This window comes from Dendropsophus ebraccatus, chromosome 10 (genome assembly GCF_027789765.1).
Source record: "Dendropsophus ebraccatus isolate aDenEbr1 chromosome 10, aDenEbr1.pat, whole genome shotgun sequence".
NCBI classification, from domain to species: domain Eukaryota; kingdom Metazoa; phylum Chordata; class Amphibia; order Anura; family Hylidae; genus Dendropsophus; species Dendropsophus ebraccatus.
In genome coordinates, this window is record NC_091463.1 from 97,006,644 (window position 1) to 97,029,157 (window position 22,514).

Genomic DNA, 22,514 nt, shown 5'->3' on the forward strand with positions numbered 1-22,514 from the left:
AGTACAGATAATGTAGTAGATGTCACCTGCAGTCCTATGTAACACCACAGATAACACAGTGATATCTCTGAGTACAGATAATATAGATGTCACCTGCAGTCCTATGTAACAGCACAGATAACAGTGATATCTCTGAGTACAGATAATGTAGTAGCTGTCACCTGCAGTCCTATGTAACAGCACAGATAACACAGTGATATCTCTGAGTACAGATAATGTAGTAGCTGTCACCTGCAGTCCTATGTAACACCACAGATAACACAGTGATATCTCTGAGTACAGATAATATAGATGTCACCTGCAGTCCTATGTAACAGCACAGATAACAGTGATATCTCTGAGTACAGATAATGTAGTAGATGTCACCTGCAGTCCTATGTAACACCACAGATAACACAGTGATATCTCTGAGTACAGATAATATAGATGTCACCTGCAGTCCTATGTAACAGCACAGATAACAGTGATATCTCTGAGTACAGATAATGTAGTAGTCACCTGCAGTCCTATGTAACAGCACAGATAACACACTGATATCTCTGAGTACAGAAAATGTAGTAGTCACCTGCAGTCCTATGTAACACCACACATAACACAGTGATATCTCTGAGTACAGAAAATGTAGTAGTCACCTGCAGTCCTATGTAACAGCACAGATAACACAGTGATATCTCTGAGTACAGATAATGTAGTAGTCACCTGCAGTCCTATGTAACAGCACAGATAACACAGTGATATCTGAGTACAGATAATGTAGTAGATGTCACCTGCAGTCCTATGTAACACCACAGATAACACAGTGATATCTCTGAGTACAGATAATATAGATGTCACCTGCAGTCCTATGTAACAGCACAGATAACAGTGATATCTCTGAGTACAGATAATGTAGTAGCTGTCACCTGCAGTCCTATGTAACAGCACAGATAACACAGTGATATCTCTGAGTACAGATAATGTAGTAGATGTCACCTGCAGTCCTATGTAACACCACAGATAACACAGTGATATCTCTGAGTACAGATAATATAGATGTCACCTGCAGTCCTATGTAACAGCACAGATAACAGTGATATCTCTGAGTACAGATAATGTAGTAGCTGTCACCTGCAGTCCTATGTAACAGCACAGATAACACAGTGATATCCCTCTGAGTACAGATAATGTAGATGTCACCTGCAGTCCTATGTAACAGCACAGATAACACAGTGATATCTCTGAGTACAGAAAATGTAGTAGTCACCTGCAGTCCTATGTAACAGCACAGATAACAGTGATATCTCTGAGTACAGATAATGTAGTAGATGTCACCTGCAGTCCTATGTAACAGCACAGATAACACAGTGATATCTCTGAGTACAGATAATGTAGTAGTCACCTGCAGTCCTATGTAACAGCACAGATAACACAGTGATATCTGAGTACAGATAATGTAGTAGATGTCACCTGCAGTCCTATGTAACACCACAGATAACACAGTGATATCTCTGAGTACAGATAATATAGATGTCACCTGCAGTCCTATGTAACACCACAGATAACACAGTGATATCTCTGAGTACAGATAATATAGATGTCACCTGCAGTCCTATGTAACAGCACAGATAACAGTGATAGCTCTGAGTACAGATAATGTAGTAGTCACCTGCAGTCCTATGTAACAGCACAGATAACACAGTGATATCTCTGAGTACAGATAATGTAGTAGTCACCTGCAGTCCTATGTAACAGCACAGATAACACAGTGATATCTCTGAGTACAGATAATATAGTAGCTGTCACCTGCAGTCCTATGTAACACCACAGATAACACAGTGATATATCTGAATACAGATAATGTAGTAGATGTCACCTGCAGTCCTATGTAACACCACAGATAACACAGTGATATCTCTGAATACAGATAATCTAGTAGATGTCACCTGCAGTCCTATGTAACACCACAGATAACAGTGATATCTCTGAGTACAGATAATGTAGTAGATGTCACCTGCAGTCCTATGTAACAGCACAGATAACACAGTGATATCTCTGAGTACAGATAATGTAGTAGTCACCTGCAGTCCTATGTAACACCACAGATAACACAGTGATATCTCTGAGTACAGATAATGTAGTAGATGTAACCTGCAGTCCTATGTAACACCACAGATAACACAGTGATATCTTTGAGTACAGATAATGTAGTAGATGTCACCTGCAGTCCTATGTAACAGCACAGATAACACAGTGATATCTCTGAGTACAGATAATGTAGTAGATGTCACCTGCAGTCCTATGTAACACCCCATACGGCCCTGTGTTTCTCTTCTCCTGACAGTAGGGGGCAGTAACACCCCAGGCAGATACGAGCAGAGGTCGCCCGTCGGTGAGGATTCGGCCGTGGAGACGATAGAAGACGAATGGTTATAGAATCCGCAGAAGATTCCGCCATTACCCCAGAGCCGGATCCGCAGATGCAGCCACTTGCCATAATACTAATCTCTATCTCTATCTCTACCTGCCACAGCTGATGGTCCGTTACAATGTATCAGTGCAGACAATCCTTGGGGAGCCCATATAGTCGGGTTCTGTACATTATAGTGATGGACATTCCCTTTAAGGATTTCTCTTTATTATACAGCAGTAATAATAATGTAACACAGTGTATGTTCTCCGTCTCAGTCACATGACTTTTGATTGTGTCCGGGGTGTATAGTGTGTATGTGTGGATAGAGTGTAAGCTCTTCCGTCCAGTGGCAGTTATATGTGATCAGGTTCTCCTAGGTGCAGGTGCTCTTCCCCAGCTGTGGCTCTTCAGCTGCTCATCTTCACTATTATGGAATATTATATGCTCCTCCACTTCCCTACACCACCAGGGATGTTATATACTCCTCAACTTCCCTAGACCACCAGGGATGTTATATACTCCTCAACTTCCCTAGACCACCAGGGATGTTATATACTCCTCAACTTCCCTAGACCACCAGGGATGTTATATACTCCTCAACTTCCCTAGACCACCAGGGATGTTATATACTCCTCCACTGCCCTAGACCACCAGGGATGTCATATACTCATCCACTTTCCTAGACCACCAGGGATGTTATATACTCCTCCACTAGCCTAGACCACCAGGAATGTTATATACTCCTCCACTTCACTAGACCACCAGGGATGTTATATACTCCTCCCCTAGCCTAGACCACCAGGGATGTTATATACTCGTACACTATCCTAGACCACCAGGGATGTTATATACTCCTCCACTATCCTAGACCACCAGGGATGTTATATACTCCTCCACTGCCCTAGACGACCAGGGATGTTATATACTCCTCCACTGCCCTACACCACCAGGGATGTTATATACTCCTCCACTAGCCTAGACCACCGGGGATGTTATATACTCCTCCACTAGCCTAGACCACCAGGGATGTTATATACTCCTCCACTGCCCTAGACCACCAGGGATGTTATATACTCCTCCACTAGCCTAGACCACCAGAGATGTTATATACTCCTCCACTAGCCTAGACCACCAGGGATGTTATATACTCCTCCACTAGCCTAGACCACCAGGGATGTTATATACTCCTCCACTGCCCTAGACCACCAGGGATGTTATATACTCCTCCACTAGCCTAGACCACCAGGGATGTTATATACTCCTCCACTAGCCTAGACCACCAGAGATGTTATATACTCCTCCACTAGCCTAGACCACCAGGGATGTTATATACTCCTCCACTAGCCTAGACCACCAGGGATGTTATATACGCTTCCACTGCCCTAGACCACCAGGGATGTTATATACTCCTCCACTAGCCTAGGCCACCGGGGATGTTATATACTCCTCCACTAGCCTAGACCACCAGAGATGTTATATACTCCTCCACTAGCCTAGACCACCAGGGATGTTATATACTCCTCCACTAGCCTAGACCACCAGGGATGTTATATACTCCTCCACTAGCCTAGACCACCAGGGATGTTATATACTCCTCCACTAGCCTAGACCACCGGGGATGTTATATACTCCTCCACTAGCCTAGACCACCGGGGATGTTATATACTCCTCCACTAGCCTAGGCCACCGGGGATGTTATATACTCCTCCACTAGCCTAGACCACCGGGGATGTTATATACTCCTCCACTAGCCTAGACCACCGGGGATGTTATATACTCCTCCACTAGCCTAGACCACCGGGGATGTTATATACTCCTCCACTAGCCTAGGCCACCGGGGATGTTATATACTCCTCCACTAGCCTAGACCACCGGGGATGTTATATACTCCTCCACTAGCCTAGACTAGCCTATTCCCTCAGCAGCCTCTTATTTAGCCACTAGGTGGCGTCCTCTTGAGACGCCATTCTTCCATACATAGTAAGGTTCCATTAATCTGGCATCTGATAATCCGGCAGCGTTCTGGTAATGTTGCCGTATCTGTACAGGTGCCAACACCAGCGTCCGCCGACTTTTCCGGATTTTTTTTAAATTCTTTTCATTGTCCGCTTTTTCATCCTCATGAGTAATTTTTGGCGCGGTGCGAGGACTTCCGCACGCGATAACGGCGCTGACAACTCTGCCGATTCCCAGACCTGACATGAGACCAGGGGAAAACGCTTGTCGCCTCTTTCATCTTTTCTGGAATTTTCCATTGACTGACGCCATTCATCTAATAATCGCATTATTATTATTATTTTCTACGTCTCCTATAAATAGCGGCGGGGATATGGGGGGGCTGGCGGTGGTCGGGGGGGTTGGGGGTAATAGTCGTGGAGGGGTGGGGGGTGTCTTTACTGCGCTGAAAGGATCCTGAATGACAAAAATGTGAAGTATGTGAGATCCGGCAATCACGGCGACTGCGGCGCACATGTTCCTGATCCAAGCGGAGAAGCCGCTGATCAGATGCAGCAGAGGCGGCCGTGCACACACGGCCACATTCCTCCTCACACCGCTGTTTTTCCACTACTGATGGGATCCATGTGTGCGGCAGGAAACAGCGGCGGACATTCACATCAGAGCAAGGATCTGCACCGGGAGAGGGGAAACATGGCGACAAACTCATCTCTGCTGCATCGCAACACACTGAATAGGAGAAACCGAAACCGGCAGCAACCGAACTCCTCCAAATATACTGGAGACTGGGGATTCTATCTGTACAGAACAGGTGCTGCCCCCTACTGGTCACATCATAACCTCTATTATCAGTGTAGAATCAGGAGAGATCACCAGGAACATCATCATCATCAGGCCGGGGTCACACTGCCTTTTTGCCACCAGTTTCTTCGTTTTACCAACCGTTTTATGGAAAAGAAAAAATGAAAAAGCGGAGAAATTTTTGTCCATCCTTTTTGATACGTTTTTCCATTATGAAGGAAAGGGTTCAAAACGAATCTATTTATATTGTACACAAGTCCGTGATGGCTACAATAAGGAGGCGTTCTGATGCGTTTTAATCAGCTTTTTTTTCCTCATGGAAAAATGGATCAAAAAGGATGGACAGAAATATTGTGCGCATAAAACGGATGAAAAGAACAGCAAAATGGCAGAGTGACCCCGGCCTTAGTGATGATATATATATATATATATATATATATATATATATATATACACTCACCGGCCACTTTATTAGGTACACCTGTCCAACTGCACGTTACCACTTAATTTCTAATCAGCCAATCACATGGCGGCAACTCAGTGCATTTAGGCATGTAGACATGGTCAAGACAATCTCCTGCAGTTCAAACCGAGCATCAGTATGGGGAAGAAAGGTGAAGTGAGCTGGTAGCTTTTGTCAGTAACCCTAGGTTACTGACACTTTGTTGAATAGTATGGCTGTTTGCACAGCTGATCCGGGCCGGCCATTCACTGGAGCAGTCTTAGAGCTGGGTGGGATGACTGCTCCCACGTATTCCAGGCCGGGTTTTCTGTGGCTGGATAGAATCCAAGTAGCTCAGCAGAGCTGACGGTGTGGTCCCAACTCTGGAGTTTGTGGGACTTGCAGTGCTGGAGTGTGTCAGCTGGGAAGCTGGTGGGTGTCTGGAAGCTGGTGGGTGTCTGGAAGCTGGTGGGTGTCTGGAAGCTGGTGGGTGTCTGGAAGCTGTGCCATCCCACCTTTCCACATCCTAGCGGGTGAACCCACAACTGAAAAGGACTTGGGAGTTTGTGACGTCCACTTGGACTTTATATTCTGTTTTGCTGAAGTCAGCCATTAGTGTTTCAGTTTGCTGTCCCTTCTATGCTGAAAATAAAAGCACTGCTGTTTGGCTAAACTGCATATTGAGAAAGACTTTTAGATTGCCATTTGAACTCATCCCCACATATGGTGGAGGATGCGGGCATGGCCCGACACTAGCCTGAATCTCCTTCCCAATAAGTAGGACCTAAGGGAGTCTAGTGCCCATTTTATAGCTAAACACTCTTTTTCGATGATGGCATAATTTCTCTCTGCTGGAGACAGTTTTCTGCTAAGGTAAATTACTGGGTGCTCCTCCTCGATCACTACCTGGGACATCACTGCACCTAGACCGACATCCGATGCATCAGCCTGGACCACAAATTCATGGGAGAAATCCGGAGCCACCAACACTGGCTGTCTACACAGAGACTGTTTTAGTTCCTGAAAGGCCCTCTCTGCCTCTGGGGACCACTTCACCATGGCCGACTTTGTGCCCTTTGTAAGGTCAGTCAGGGGAACTGCTATCTCCGCAAACTTGGGGACGAACCGCCTGTAGTATCCCACAATACCCAGAAATGCCCTGACCTGTTTCTTCGTGAGTGGGCGGGGCCAATTCTGAATAGCTTCCACTTTATTCAATTGCGGCTTAATTTCTCCTCTGCCAACTATGTACCCCAAGTACCTGGTTTCCTCCATCCCTAGGGCACATTTATTTGGGTTTATAGTAAAACCAGCCTTCCTTAAGGCGTCTAAGACAGCCTGAACCTTAATGAGGTGACTTCCCCAATCATGGCTGAAGATGACAATGTCATCTAAATATGCAGCAGCATACTTCCTATGGGGACGTAGAACATGGTCCATGGCCCTCTGGAAGGTGGCAGGAGCCCCTTGCAACCCAAATGGCATCCGGAGGTACTGAAACAACCCCTCAGGTGTGGAGAAAGCAGTCTTCTCCTTAGCTTCTTTGGACAGTGGGATTTGCCAGTATCCCTTAGTGAGGTCCAGGGTGCTAATGTACCTAGCTGGCCCTAGTCGTTCCACCAACTCATCTACCCTTGGCATGGGGTAGGCATCCACCGTGAATACTTCATTAAGTCTGCGGTAGTCATTACAAAATCTCCAGTCACCATTTGGTTTTGGCACCAACACTAATGGCTGACTTCAGCAAAACAGAATATAAAGTCCAAGTGGACGTCACAAACTCACAAGTCCTTTTCAGTTGCGGGTTCACCCGCTAGGATGTGGAAAGGTGGGATGGCACAGCTTCCAGACACCCACCAGCTTCCAGACACCCACCAGCTTCCCAGCTGACACACTCCAGCTTCCCAGCTGACACACTCCAGCACTGCAAGTCCCACAAACTCCAGAGTTGGGACCACACCGTCAGCTCTGCTGAGCTACTTGGATTCTATCCAGCCACAGAAAACCCGGCCTGGAATACGTGGGAGCAGTCATCCCACCCAGCTCTAACGGTGGTATTACACGGAACGATAATCGGCCGAATTGGCCCGATTCGGCCGATTATCGCTCCGTGTAATAAATGCAACGATCAGCCGATGACAACGATCATCGGCTGATCGTTGATATAGGTTAGAACCTATTTTCGTCGGGCGCCGACCGCGCACCGCTGCGTGTAATAGCGGTGCGTGGCCGGCGACTAACGATATACATTACCCATCCACGTTCCAGGGCTGCTCCTGCCGTCCGCTTCTCCCTGCGTCCCGCGCGCGCTCTAGCGTCACAGAGGCCTGTCAGCTGATAGGCCGCTCAGCCAATCACAGGCCGCGGCGGTCCCGGCCTGTGATTGGCTTAGCGGCCTACCAGCTGACAGGCTGCTGTGACGCTAGAGAGCGCGCGGGACCCCCGGGAGAAGCGGACGCAGGAGCAGCCCTGGAACGTGGATGGGTAATGTATGCCAGTTTAGCAAGGGCTGCAAGGACATCGGTAACGATGTCCTTGCAGCTCTTGTCAAACGATTATCGGGCCGTGTAATAGGTCCAGTAAACGAGCAACGATCTAGCAGATCGCTGCTCGTTTACAGGTATTATCGGGCCCTGCTCGGCCCGTGTAATACCACCCTAAGACTGCTCCAGTGAATGGCCGGCCCGGATCAGCTGTGCAAACAGCCATACTATTCAACAAAGTGTCAGTACTGACAAAAGCTACCAGCTCACTTCACCGAAGCCTGGCACCTCGGTGACACTTATCGGTCATCTACTATGACACCTTGTACCTTCTCACTATATATATATATATATATATATATATATACACACTATGGGGGAGATTTATCAAACATGGTGTAAAGTGAAACTGGCTCAGTCGCCCCTAGCAACCAATCAGATTCCTCCTTTTATTCCTCACAGACTCTTTGGAAAATGAAAGGTGGAATCTGATTGGTTGCTAGGGGCGACTGAGCCAGTTTCACTTTACACCATGTTTGATAAATCTCCCCCATTATATGTGTAATTATTTATGACTTTCCCTATAAGTTGGGGATTATTAGTTGCACATGGAAGCGTTGTTTTATCCTGTACCCCCTGACAGCTCCCCCAGTCCTCACAGGGCCCCTTTATATACACAGAACATGTGCTGCCCCCTATTGGTCACATCTTTGTTATAATAATAAGATGAGGGGCTATCAGCACTAAGGGGAGGGGCTATCAGCACTGAGGGGAGGGGCTATCAGCACTGAGGGGAGGGACTATTAGCACCGAAAGGTGGGGCCATCATCCCTGAGGGGAGGAGCTATTATCATTGAGGGGAGAGGCTATCCTCACTGAGGGGAGGGGTTATCATCACTGAGGGGAAAGGATATCATCACTGAGGGCAGGGGCTATCATCACTGAGGGGAGGGGCTATCATCACTGAGGGGAGGGGCTATCATCACTGAGGGGAGGGGATATCATCACTGAGAAGAAAGGATATCACTGAGGGGAGGGGCTATCACTGAGGGGAGGGGCTATCACTACTGAGGGGAGGGGATATTATCACTGAGGGGAGGGGCTATCATCACTGAGGGGAGGGGATATTATCACGGAGGGGAGGGGCTATCATCACTGAGGGGAGGGGCTATCATTACAGTGCACAAGAAGAATGCGGCACTAAGCGTGGGAACAGGCCGTTGTTTTGTATAATGGACCGTTCCATCAGGATCCTCGTGTCGGCCTGACAAAGTAATGGAAAAAATAATTTTGACTTCGGAGATGTCACATTCACTTTAAAGGGCTCAGAAAAAAATGGCTGCTATCTAGCAGAGACTTCATCTCTCCTTTCCTCAGTTTGGGTGCTGGTCATGCAGTGAATGGTGCAATATTGTAATACCGCAAACAACCTGAGGACAGGGGTGGCTCTGTTTTGGCAAGAAAGTAGTTGTGTTTTTTATAACCCCAAATAACCTCATTAAATTTTTTTTTTTCAAATCAACTGGTGCCAGAAAGTGCCAGAGATTTATAATTTACTTCTATATAAAAATATTGAGTCTTCCAGTACTTAGCAGCTACTGTATGTCCTGCAGGAAGTGGTGTATTCTCTCCAGTGTGACACAGTGCTCTCTGCTGCCACCTCTGTCCATGTCAGGAACTGTCCAGAGCAGGAGAGGTTTTCTATGGGGATTTGCTGCTGCTCTGGACAGTTCCTGACATGGACAAAGGTGGCAGCAGAGAGCACTGTGTCAGACTGGAGACAAAACACCACTTCCTGCAGGACATACAGCAGCTGATAAGTACTGGAGGACATGAGAATTTTTAATAGAAGTAAATTACAAATCTATATATCTTTCTGTATAATTTTTTTTTTTGGTGAACAACCCCTTTAACTCCTGCATCCAGCGATGATACATCTCTAAGAGATACAAGTGGGGTCATCAGCGGCGCCCGGCGTCGCGCCCGTCTCCACCGCCGCGGCCCACACATCTGGCTTCATGTGAAGATAATGATGGCGTCTGCTGCGGTTTTACTCTGTAATTGTCTGTGGTTTCTGCAGCTTAAAGGGATCTTACTGCTAAAAATATAGAAAAATCTCCTAAAAGTCATTTCTGTAACTTCGTCTAAATTTCCTTCTGGAATTTTAATAAAAATTTTTCTAAAAGTTTTTATTTATATCAAGTTCAATTAAATATTTAAAATCAAACACAAATCTCACATTTGGACTGGGGTGATTTACAGTCCTCCGAGTTTCCTTCACATCTGGCCTTCTGGATCATCCGCAGTAAATCCGCTGATCCTCCCCCCCCCCCCAATCGCGGAGAAATAATTCTGATCTGCGTGCAGTCAGGAGCCGGGAGTGACTGCGCCCTCCAGCCCCGCGCACGCTTTATGAGGATATTACTCACACCGAGAACAAACCACCGGGGGCCCAATTAATGAGTGATTCCGCTGCTTTGTTTAATGCTCCGTCCCCCCAAGAATTCACCGAACGTTATTTATATTCCTAGAGTTTACTGCCGACTCCAAGTCAGACCCCTGGGACCAAAAAATACCAAAAGATAAAAAAAAACTGAAAAAACTACATAAAATTACAATATACATATAATGAAAAGCACAAAAGTAACAAATAACATAGTGAATTTAGTGTAGGAGCAGTATCATAGTAGTTATATTCTTGTATATAGGGAGCAGTATTATAGTAGTTATATTCCTGTATATAGGAGCGGTATTATAGTAGTATATTCCTGTATATAGGAGCAGTATTATAGTAGTTATATTCCTGTATATAGGAGCAGTATTATAGTAGTTATATTCCTGTATATAGGGAGCAGTATTATAGTAGTTATATTCCTGTATATAGGAGCAGTATTATAGTAGTTATATTCCTGTATATAGGAGCAGTATTATAGTAGTTATATTCCTGTATATAGGGAGCGGTATTATAGTAGTTATGCGGTTCAGGGAAGAAACAGAGTGCTGCACCTCACACCTATGGCTGATACTAGTGCCCCTAGGCTAAATAAAAAACACATCAGAATTTTGTGTATGAATTGATCAAGCCATACTGCCCCATGTACCTCGTGCCGGTATCTGATACACATGGGTCCCTACACTAAGTCCACACCGTGCCAGTCAGTGGCCACCAACCCCGCAGGCGTGCACAGTCAGGGAACGGGGGCCATGGGACGGCCCTGCGACCCCCATGCCACAGGACCAGACCCAAAAACACCACACCAGAACCCGGCCAGCACCGCCGGCGGAGAAGGTCGCCCCCAAGCAGCACAAGTCTGGATAAGATATTACACTCACCATAGCTGCAGCAAACAGAATGGGAAAAAACAGGAGGGATTAAAACCATGTGCACTCAGGTGTCTCCTGCTAATTGCGGTCATGTGGGTCTCACCAGGAGGAGTGCAAAACACGGAGAAAAGAGAGAAACAAAATGCGGTTCAGGGAAGAAACAGAGTGCTGCACCTCACACCTATGGCTGATACTAGTGCCCCTAGGCTAAATAAAAAACACATCAGAATTTTGTGTATGAATTGATCAAGCCCTCCTGTTTTTTCCCATTCTGTTTGCTGCAGCTATGGTGAGTGTAATACCTTATCCAGACTTGTGCTGCTTGGGGGCGACCTTCTCCGCCGGCGGTGCTGGCCGGGTTCTGGTGTGGTGTTTTTGGGTCTGGTCCTGTGGCATGGGGGTCGCAGGGCCGTCCCATGGCCCCCGTTCCCTGACTGTGCGTGCCTGCGGGGTTGGTGGCCACTGACTGGCACGGTGTGGACTTAGTGTAGGGACCCATGTGTATCAGATACCGGCACGAGGTACATGGGGCAGTATGGCTTGATCAATTCATACACAAAATTCTGATGTGTTTTTTATTTAGCCTAGGGGCACTAGTATCAGCCATAGGTGTGAGGTGCAGCACTCTGTTTCTTCCCTGAACCGCATTATAGTAGTTATGTTCCTGTATATAGGAGCAGTATTATAGTAGTTATATTCCTGTATATAGGGGCTGTATTATTGTAGTTATATTCCTGTATATAGGAGCAGTATTATAGTAGTTATATTCTTGTATATAGGGGCAGTATTATCGTAGTTATATTCTTGTATATAGGAGCAGTATTATAGTAGTTATATCCCTGTATATAGGAGCAGTATTATAGTAGTTATATCCCTGTATATAGGAGCAGTATTATAGTAGTATATTCCTGTATATAGGAGCAGTATTATAGTAGTTATATCCCTGTATATAGGAGCAGTATTATAGTAGTATATTCCTGTATATAGGAGCAGTATTATAGTAGTTATATTCCTGTATATAGGGAGCAGTATTATAGTAGTTATATTCTTGTATATAGGAGCAGTATTATAGTAGTTATATTCCTGTATATAGGGGCAGTATTATAGTAGTTATATTCTTGTATATAGGAGCAGTATTATAGTAGTTATTTTCCTGTATATAGGGAGCAGTATTGTAGTAGTTATATTCCTGTATATAGGAGCAGTATTATAGTAGTTATATTCCTGTATATAGGGGCAGTATTATAGTAGTTATTGTATAATGTATAATGGGGGCCATGTTACAGTAGTTAAATTCTATTTACTTCAATAAAACTGAGTTGCAGTACTATGCACAAACTGAGGACAATAATGGATGATGATACTAGCATATACTAGTCTTTAAGTTCTCTGTGTAGTAGCCGCTCACTATCGCCTCCTCTGGTTCGGTGTAGTACTTAGCACCAGTCACACTATGGTCTATGGACTTGTTTTGTCCTGGTTTCCGTGCAGCTCTGACTCTGTCCCCGACCACAACTGTTCTGTTCTGTAAGGTCATCGGCTTTAAATAGGACCTTGTGCCGCTCCTCAGTGTAACCCACACCAGTCATTAAGGGATGTATCGTTCCATCCTAAAATAACCTCCCGGGGTCCGGCCACCACCCAGACCCATCCACCACCGCCCTGCTCCATCCCAGCTGCTCCCACAGTTATAGCAGAGTCGGTCAGGATGAGGGTCGGAGCTGCTTCTCTTGTTGCTGGATTAATCGGAGGGGTTGGGGTCCTGTTATTCCTCATCGCATTCGCTACGGACTATTGGCTGTTGGCGACAGAGAACTGCGGGGTGAGCGGCGGCCTCTCGTCTCTAGCGCAGGTAACAATACAGCAGTATCCCCGGGTATGGGGAGATTTTGTCTCTGCTCACAAATTTTTATTTATGTTTTATACATTTTTATTGCATTTTGAGTGCTGAATCAAAATTAATGGTGGATAAAAAAAAGCCGCCATGTTGGCGGCATAGAGTCAGATAGAGAAATATGAAACACCAGATACTAATATGCAGTATCAGCTGCTGTGTGTCCTGCAGGAAGTGGTGTATTCTCTCCAGTCTGACACAATGCTCTTTGCTGCCACCTCTGTCCATGTCAGGAACTGTCCAGAGCAGGAGAGGTTTTCTATGGGGATTTGTTGCTGCTCTGGACAGTTCCTGACATGGACAGAGGTGGCAGCAGAGAGCACTGTGTCAGATTGGAGAGAATACACCACTTCCTGCAGGACATACAGCAGCTGATAAGTACTGGAAGACTTAAGGTTTTTTTTTTTTATAGTAAATATAAGTAAATTACAAATCTCTGAAATTTTCTGGCACCAGTTGATTTGAAAGAAAATTTTGGGGGGTGAACAACTCCTTTAACTTTATTTACACATATAATTTATTCCATTATTTAATGTGGCGCACTAGCCACGCCCATTTTTTGTAAAAACTTTTAAAGAGTGCAAAGAAGTGTAAAAGTCCAATATGTATGGGATGATGGGAGGGATGAGAGGAGTTGTGTGCGGGATGATGAGAGGAGTTGTGTGCAGGATAATGAGAGGAGTTGTGTGCAGGATGATGAGAGGAGTTGTGTGCGGGATAATGAGAGGAGTTGTGTGCGCGATAATGAGAGGAGTTGTGTGCGGGATGATGAGAGGAGTTGTGTGCGGGATAATGAGAGGAGTTGTGTGCGGGATGATGAGAGGAGTTGTGTGCGGGATAATGAGAGGAGTTGTGTGCGGGATGATGAGAGGAGTTGTGTGTAGATCATGAGGAGTTATATGGGGGATGATGAGAGGAGTTGTCTGAGAAGGATGAGAGGAGTTGTGTGCGGGATGATGAGAGGAGTTGTGTGCGGGATGATGAGAGGAGTTGTGTGCAGGATGATGAGAGGAGTTATATGGGGGATGATGAGAGGAGTTGTCTGAGAAGGATGAGAGGAGTTGTGTGCGGGATGATGAGAGGAGTTGTGTGCAGGATGATGAGAGGAGTTATATGGGGGATGATGAGAGGAGTTGTGTGCAGGATGATGAGAGGAGTTGTGTGTAGATCATGAGGAGTTATATGGGGGATGATGAGAGGAGTTGTCTGAGAAGGATGAGAGGAGTTGTGTGCGGGAGCAGAGACTGGGGAGCAGGGATCGTGGTCTTTAGTCTTGTTGTAGAGACAGACGCACCCCCCCCCCATTGTAAACAGCTGAACAGGTGGGGCACAGAATGGGGGTGGTTGTCTCTATGTAGTAACCGGCAGCTGCTGGACGGCCAACCTGATGTCAGGACGGGATGGTGATGCCAGAGATGTCTCCCGGCGCGGCCCCTAAAAGTATTCAGATGACCCTGTATTGGATGAACTTACTGCTACAACATATAACAACACGTAACATAACAAACAGGCAACATATAATATACAGCACCTGTAATAAACCACACGCTATACAGCACACAGCAGACACCACAAAACATAATGTAATATACAGCACCTGTAATAAACCACACACTATACAGCACACAGCAGACACCACAAAACATAATATAATATACAGCACCTGTAATAAACCGCACACTATACAGCACATGGCAGACACCACAAAACATAATATAATATACAGCACCTGTAATAAACCACACACTATACAGCACACAGCAGACACCACAAAACATAATATAATATACAGCACCTGTAATAAACCACACACTATACAGCACACAGCAGACACCACAAAACATAATATAATATACAGCACCTGTAATAAACCACACACTATACAGCACATGGCAGACACCACAAAACATAACATATAATATAATATACAGCACCTGTAATAAACCACACACTATACAGCACACAGCAGACACCACAAACCATAATGTAATATACAGCACCTGTAATAAACCACACACTATACAGCACACAGCAGACACCACAAAACAAAAGATATATTATATACAACACCCGTAATAAACCGCACACTATACAGCACATGGCAGACACCACAAAACATAATATAATATACAGCACCTGTAATAAACCACACACTATACAGCACATGGCAGACACCACAAACCATAATATAATATAATATACAGCACCTGTAATAAACCACACACTATACAACACACGGCAGACACCACAAAACATAACATATAATATACAGCACCTGTAATAAACCACACACTATACAGCACACAGCAGACACCACAAACCATAATGTAATATACAGCACCTGTAATAAACCACACACTATACAGCACACAGCAGACACCACAAAACATAATATAATATACAGCACCTGTAATAAACCACACACTATACAGCACATGGCAGACACCACAAAACATAATATAATATACAGCACCTGTAATAAACCACACACTATACAGCACATGGCAGACACCACAAACCATAATATAATATAATATACAGCACCTGTAATAAACCACACACTATACAGCACACAGCAGACACCACAAAACATAACATATAATATAATATACAGCACCTGTAATAAACCACACACTATACAGCACACAGCAGACACCACAAAACATAATATAATATACAGCACCTGTAATAAACCACACACTATACAGCACATGACATTGTGGATATCCTCTCCTTGCTGTCCTGATATCTATAATATTGATGCCGCCATATAGTGCACAATGTTTTCTTTCATTTGTGTCTCATGAAAATAAAATGGCTTGTCGGGGTGTACGCCCTTGTGGTGTACATGTTACTGTTCTGTTATACGATAGTATCTGGGTCTGCGCCAGTTCTTGGCTTCTGACGTCTCCAGAATATATGACAATATGGCGGTCGTATATACAGTATGTATGATGGGAAACTGTGATAACTATGATGATGATAAGTGACACTGATGTATTTCCATGTATTTGACCCCAGTGACCATTATCTGACTGCCCCCTATATTTCTTATTACAGAACAGCACAGAGGTGCCCCCCACCCCTGCCCTCCCCCTCTATTTTCACCACGAGGGTTTTTTCTGGAGATGTTGGTTCAATGGGGAAGATTTCCAGGAGACCATCTGGAACTTCTGGTTCAGTAAGTAAAGTTCTTCATATTCTCTGAAGTAAATATAGAACCGATCCATCCAGGTCACATGACTCACCGCTCAATGAGAGGCCTGGAGAATGGCATGAGAGCGCCCCCCCCACACCACCATAACTCTGTCCCAAATACAGGTAGTGCAAATAATTACACACACTGTAAGTAATTGCTGACAATAAGGTAGAACCAGTGCTTTGTAGAAGTAAGTGCTTGGTAAAGAGAAGGAAGAGGAGAGGAGTTGCCAGAGGAGCTCTTTCCAATGTAGAATATGTGCTCTGCTGGAACAGGAGTGTAGATAAGGAGAAGTAAGTGATACTCGTACTCACATTTAAACTATAGTCTGACCACCTTCTGCTACCTAGTTGCGTAAAACTCGTCCTAGGTGGGTAGCACGAGCCCCAGTCATCGATTATCTTTGTGTAGAAAGTTCCTGAGATTACCCAGTCGTCCTGTGCTGTGCAGTGGGATACGTAGGCCTATTCTTGGTAGCTTTGTCCTATGGGGGTCAGTTCCGCTAATATCAGGAGACCACCCTGCACGTTTTAGGAGAGTTCCTGGCATGGGCTAGGGTACTCCCAGGTGGCTTCTGTGGTACAACACAGTTAACCCTTTGACTCTACAGCTATGCATAAAATATGAAAACAGTGGTGACACCTAGTGTGGAAAAAAGGTTCTACATCTCCCACTTTGTTAACCTGAGTAAAAAAGGTTGCACAGGTGCCAAGTAACAGCACCCTGTGCTGTGACACCAGATAGCATAGCTCCCCTGACTGTAACATTGCCTCCCCGACCGTAACACTTCTGTCCCCTGACCATAACCCCTCAACCATAACACTGCCCCCGACCATAACACTGCCTCCCTCCATCATAACATTGCCCCCCCCCACCATAACACTGCCTCCCCCCATCATAACACTGCCTCCCCCTATCATAACACTGCCCCCCCACCATAACACTGCCTCCCCCACCATAACACTGCCTCCCCCACCATAACACTGCCTCCCCCACCATAACACTGCCTCCCCCACCATAACACTGCCCCCCACCATAACATTGCCCCCCCACCATAACATTGCCCCCCCACCATAACATTGCCCCCCCCACCATAACATTGCCCCCCCACCATAACATTGCCCCCCCCACCATAACACTGCCCCCCACCATAACACTGCCTCCCCCCAGCATAACACTGCCCCCCCACCACAACACTGCCCCCCACCATAACACGGCCTCCCCCCAGCATAATACTGCCCCCCACCATAACACTGCCTCCCCCCATCATAACACTTCCCCCCACTATAACACTGCCCCCCCACCATAACACTGCCTCCCCACCCCCATAACACTGCCCCCCACCATAACACTGCCTCCCCACCACCATAACACTGCCTCCCCACCACCATAACACTGCCCCCCACCATCATAACACTGCCCCCCCCACCACCATAACACTGCCCCCCATCATAACACTGCCTTCCCCCATCATAACACTGCCTTCCCCCATCATAACACTGCTTCCCCCATCATAACACTGCTTCCCCCATTATAACACTGCTTCCCCCATTATAACACTGCCCCCTCACCACCATAACACTGCCCCCCCACCACCATAACACTGCCCCCCATCATAACACTGCCTTCCCCCATCATAACACTGCCTTCCCCCATCATAACACTGCTTCCCCCATCATAACACTGCTTCCCCCATTATAACACTGCTTCCCCCATTATAACACTGCCCCCTCACCACCATAACACTGCCCCCCTCACCACCATAACACTGCCTCCCCCATAATAACACTGCCCCCCCCTAATAACACTGCCCCCCACTATAACACTGCCCCCCACCATAACACTGCCCCCCACCATAACACTGCCTCCCCCCATAACACTGCCCCCCCCATAACACTGCCTCCCCCCATCATAACACTGCCCCCCCCCCCCATCATAACACTGCCCCCCCATCATAACACTGCCTCCCCCCCATAATAACACTGCCCCCCCATAATAACACTGCCCCCCCACCATAACACTTCCCCCCTCACCACCATAACACTGCCCCCCCACTATAACATTGCCTTCACCATCCCACCCTAAAAAACTGCCCTCACCAGGGATATTATTCATTCTTTCAATCCCCTAGTCCAGCAGGGATGTTATATACTCCTGCACGGCCTGAGACCACCAGGCATCATATAAGGGATTTCACTGCTTTAGACCCCCAGTTATGCTATTGACTCCTCCTAGGCCACCAGGAACGTCATTAAGTTAATCACTGCCTTAAAGGGGTACTCCAGCAAAAACAATTGTCTTTCAAATCAACTGGTGTCAGAAAGTTATATAGATTTGTAATTTACTTCTATTTAAAAATCTCAAGTCTTCCCTTACTTATAAGCTACTGTATGTCATGCAAAAAGTGTTGTTTTATTTACATTCAGACACACTGCTCTCTGCTGCCACCTCTGGCCGAGACAGGAACTGTCCAGAGCAGGAGAGGTTTTCTATGGGGATTTGCTGCTGCTCTGGACAGTTCTTGTCTCGGCCAGAGGTGGCAGCAGAGAGCACTGTGTCTGAATGTAAATAAAACAACACTTTCTGCAGGACATACAGCAGCTAATAAGTACAGGAAGACTTGAGATTTTTAAAAAGAAGTAAATTACAAATCTATATAACTTCCTGGCACCAGTTGATTTGAAAGAAAAAAAAAAAACATTTTTTTTTGCTGGACAACCCCTTTAACCCACCCAGGATGCTACTATCAACCTTGCCAGCGCCCCAGATCACCAGGGATGTTATCATTAACCCCATTACTGACCCAAACAAGGGATTTTACCCTTCTTCCCCTGACCACTTCAGGATACAGTAAGTTCCCCATGACTGCAGGGTAAATGAGGACAATGGTTTCCTGATAGATACGGGAAGATAGAAGTGTCAGAGATGACTGAGAAAGGACCCAAACATCAGATGTCTGCGCCCCTCCTGTGTGATACTGCCTGATATAGGAGGAAGCTGGGGGTGGGGGCTGCATGATGACCTCTGACCCTCAGGGCCCTCATTGCTCTTTCTCCTCCTCCTGCAATGATCTCTTATAAATCTCTCCCTCTTCTCCCTGCAGCCAGTCAGGCGCACCCCAAGCACTGCATCCAGGGCTACCTGTTCCCCATGCCGATAGCCCCTGGACCCGTCCCACATCCGTCATATGACCCCACGGCAGGTAAGTCCACATCCTCATCCTCATCTTTCCATATAACTGAGACAAGGCTGAAAGTGATGTAAGCGAGATCTGGTAAAAGTCGTAGGGTGACGCACAGTCCATATAGCATGTATATCCATAAACAGCGGAGTCACTATACACCCGCTATACTCACCCCCAATAATACTGCCTGCCGTGACCCTGCCCGGTAGGAGAGCGGTGGTTACAGGGGGTGTACGCCACTGGCGGAGCTTTCATAAATCCCCCCATAGTGTGTATAATGCGTGTGATGCTGGGGATGGAGATGTGTAGTATATGAGGTGTGTGTGATGCTGGAGATGGCTGTAGTATATGAGGTGTGTGTGATATGTGTAGTATATGAGGTGTGTGTGATATGTGTAGTATATGAGGTGTGTGTGATATGTGTAGTATATGAGGTGTGTGTGATATGTGTAGTATATGAGGTGTGTATGATATGTGTAGTATATGAGGTGTGTATGTTATGTGTAGTATATGAGGTGTGTGATATGTGTAGTATATGAGGTGTGTGTGATATGTGTAGTATATGAGGTGTGTATGATATGTGTAGTATATCAGGTATGTGTGATGCTGGAGATGGCTGTAGTATATGAGGTATGTATGATGCTGGAGATGGCATTAGTATATGAGGTGTGTGTGATATGTGTAGTATTTCAGGTGTGTGATATGTGTAGTATATGAGGTGTGTGTGATGCTGGAGATGGCTGTAGTATATGAGGTGTGTGATATGTGTAGTATATGAGGTGTGTATGATATGTGTAATATATGAGGTGTGTATGATATGTGTAGTATATGAGGTGTGTGTAATATGTGCAGTATATGAGGAATGTGTGATGCTGGAGATGGCAGTAGTATATGAGGTGTGTGTGATATGTGTAATATATGAGATGTGTGTGATATGTGTAGTATATCAGGTGTGTATGATATGTGTAGTATATGAGGTGTGTATGATATGTGTAGTATATGAGGTGTGTGTGATATGTGTAGTATATGAGGAATGTGTGATGCTAGAGATGGCAGTAATATATGAGGTGTGTGTGATATGTGTAGTATATGAGGTGTGTGATATGTGTAGTATATGAGGTGTGTGTGATATGTGTAGTATTTGAGGTGTCTGATATGTGTAGTATTTGAGGTGTGTGTGATATGTTTAGTATATGAGGTGTGTATGATATGTGTAGTATATGAGGTGTGTATGATATGTGTAGTATATGAGGTGTGTGTGATATGTGTAGTATATGAGGAATGTGTGTGATATGTGTAGTATATGAGGTGTGTGTGATATGTGTAGTATATGAGGTGTGTATGATATGTGTAGTATATGAGGTGTGTGTGATATGTGTAGTATATGAGGTGTGTGATATGTGTAGTATATGAAGTATGTGTGATGCTGGAGATGGCAGTAGTATATGAGGTGTGTGTGATATGTGTAGTATATGAGGTGTGTGTGATATGTGTAGTATATGAGGAATGTGTGTGATATGTGTAGTATATGAGGTGTGTGTGATATGTGTAGTATATGAGGTGTGTATGATATGTGTAGTATATGAGGTGTGTGTGATATGTGTAGTATATGAGGTGTGTGATATGTGTAGTATATGAAGTATGTGTGATGCTGGAGATGGCAGTAGTATATGAGGTGTGTGTGATATGTGTAGTATATGAGGTGTGTGTGATATGTGTAGTATATGAGGTGTGTGTGATATGTGTAGTATATGAGGTGTGTATGATATGTGTAGTATATGAGGTGTGTGATATGTGTAGTATATGAGGTGTGTATGATATGTGTAGTATATGAGGTGTGTGTGATATGTGTAGTATATGAGGTGTGTATGATATGTGTAGTATATGAGGTGTATATGATATGTGTAGTATATGAGGTGTGTATGATATGTGTAGTATATGAGGTGTGTGATATGTGTAGTATATGAGGTGTGTGTGATATGTGTAGTATATGAGGTGTGTGATGCAGTGTCGGACTGGCCCACCAGAGTACCGGAGAATCCTTTGGTGGGCTCCCAGCCTTAGAACCTGCACTAACACTGACTGACATGTCGTTTCTCACTGGTTCTTCATTGGTGGGCCCCCAGGATCATTTCCTCTGGTGGGCCCCAGTCCCATACTGGTGTGATGGCTGTAGTGTGGTGTATGCAGTGTAGCAGTGTTTACTATGGAGTCAACATTATAGCTATATACACACCATCCAGACCACTGCTTTCAGAGCAGAGTGGTGGTTGGTAACCTAGACAACGAGCTGTCAACAATGGGAGAGAAAGAGCAGCATATCAGGAGAAGGAGACAAGTTTGGTAAATGGTAAATGTATCTGTAGAAATACTTACCTTGAAGAGTCCTACAAGTATAAGTATATAAGGTGAGAATATCCCTTTAAAGGGGTTATCCAGCGCTACAAAAACATGGCCACTTTCCCCCTACTGTTGTCTCCAGTTTGGGTGGGGTTTTGAAACTCAGTTCCATTGAAGTAAATGGAGCTTAAAGGGGTTGTCCGGCGAAAAAAATTATTCACAGAATAACACACATTACAAAGTTATACAACTTTGTAATGTATGTTATGTCTGTGAATGGCCCCCTTCCCCGTGTCCCACCACCCCCACCCGTGTACCCGGAAGTGTGGTGCGCTATACATTACCTGTCACGTGCCGACCACGGTCTCCGATCTTCAGTAGTGACGTCTTCTTCGGGAGGCCAGCGGATCTTCCCGAGTGCTGGCCGCCCTCTGCAGCGTCATCCGAAGCTCAGCCGCGATTGGCTGAGCATAACTGTGCTCAGCCAATCGCGGCTGAGCAG

The 22,514-nt window shown here is 45.5% G+C and overlaps 1 protein-coding gene and 1 long non-coding RNA gene across 2 annotated transcripts in view; one reads left to right on the top strand and one right to left on the bottom strand.

Annotated features, from left to right (window-relative positions):
* LOC138765884 (uncharacterized) overlaps nucleotides 1–22,514 on the bottom strand; it is a 222,756-nt gene that overhangs the window by 33,109 nt on the left and 167,133 nt on the right. The gene's annotated exons all lie outside the window — the stretch shown is intronic.
* LOC138802386 (sodium/hydrogen exchanger 2-like) overlaps nucleotides 1–22,514 on the top strand; it is a 48,686-nt gene that overhangs the window by 16,867 nt on the left and 9,305 nt on the right. The window contains exons 11-12 of the mRNA XM_069985621.1: nucleotides 16,350–16,470; nucleotides 19,592–19,690. Coding sequence (XP_069841722.1) covers nucleotides 16,350–16,470; nucleotides 19,592–19,690 — 220 coding nt within the window. The remainder of the gene's footprint in view (nucleotides 1–16,349; nucleotides 16,471–19,591; nucleotides 19,691–22,514) is intronic.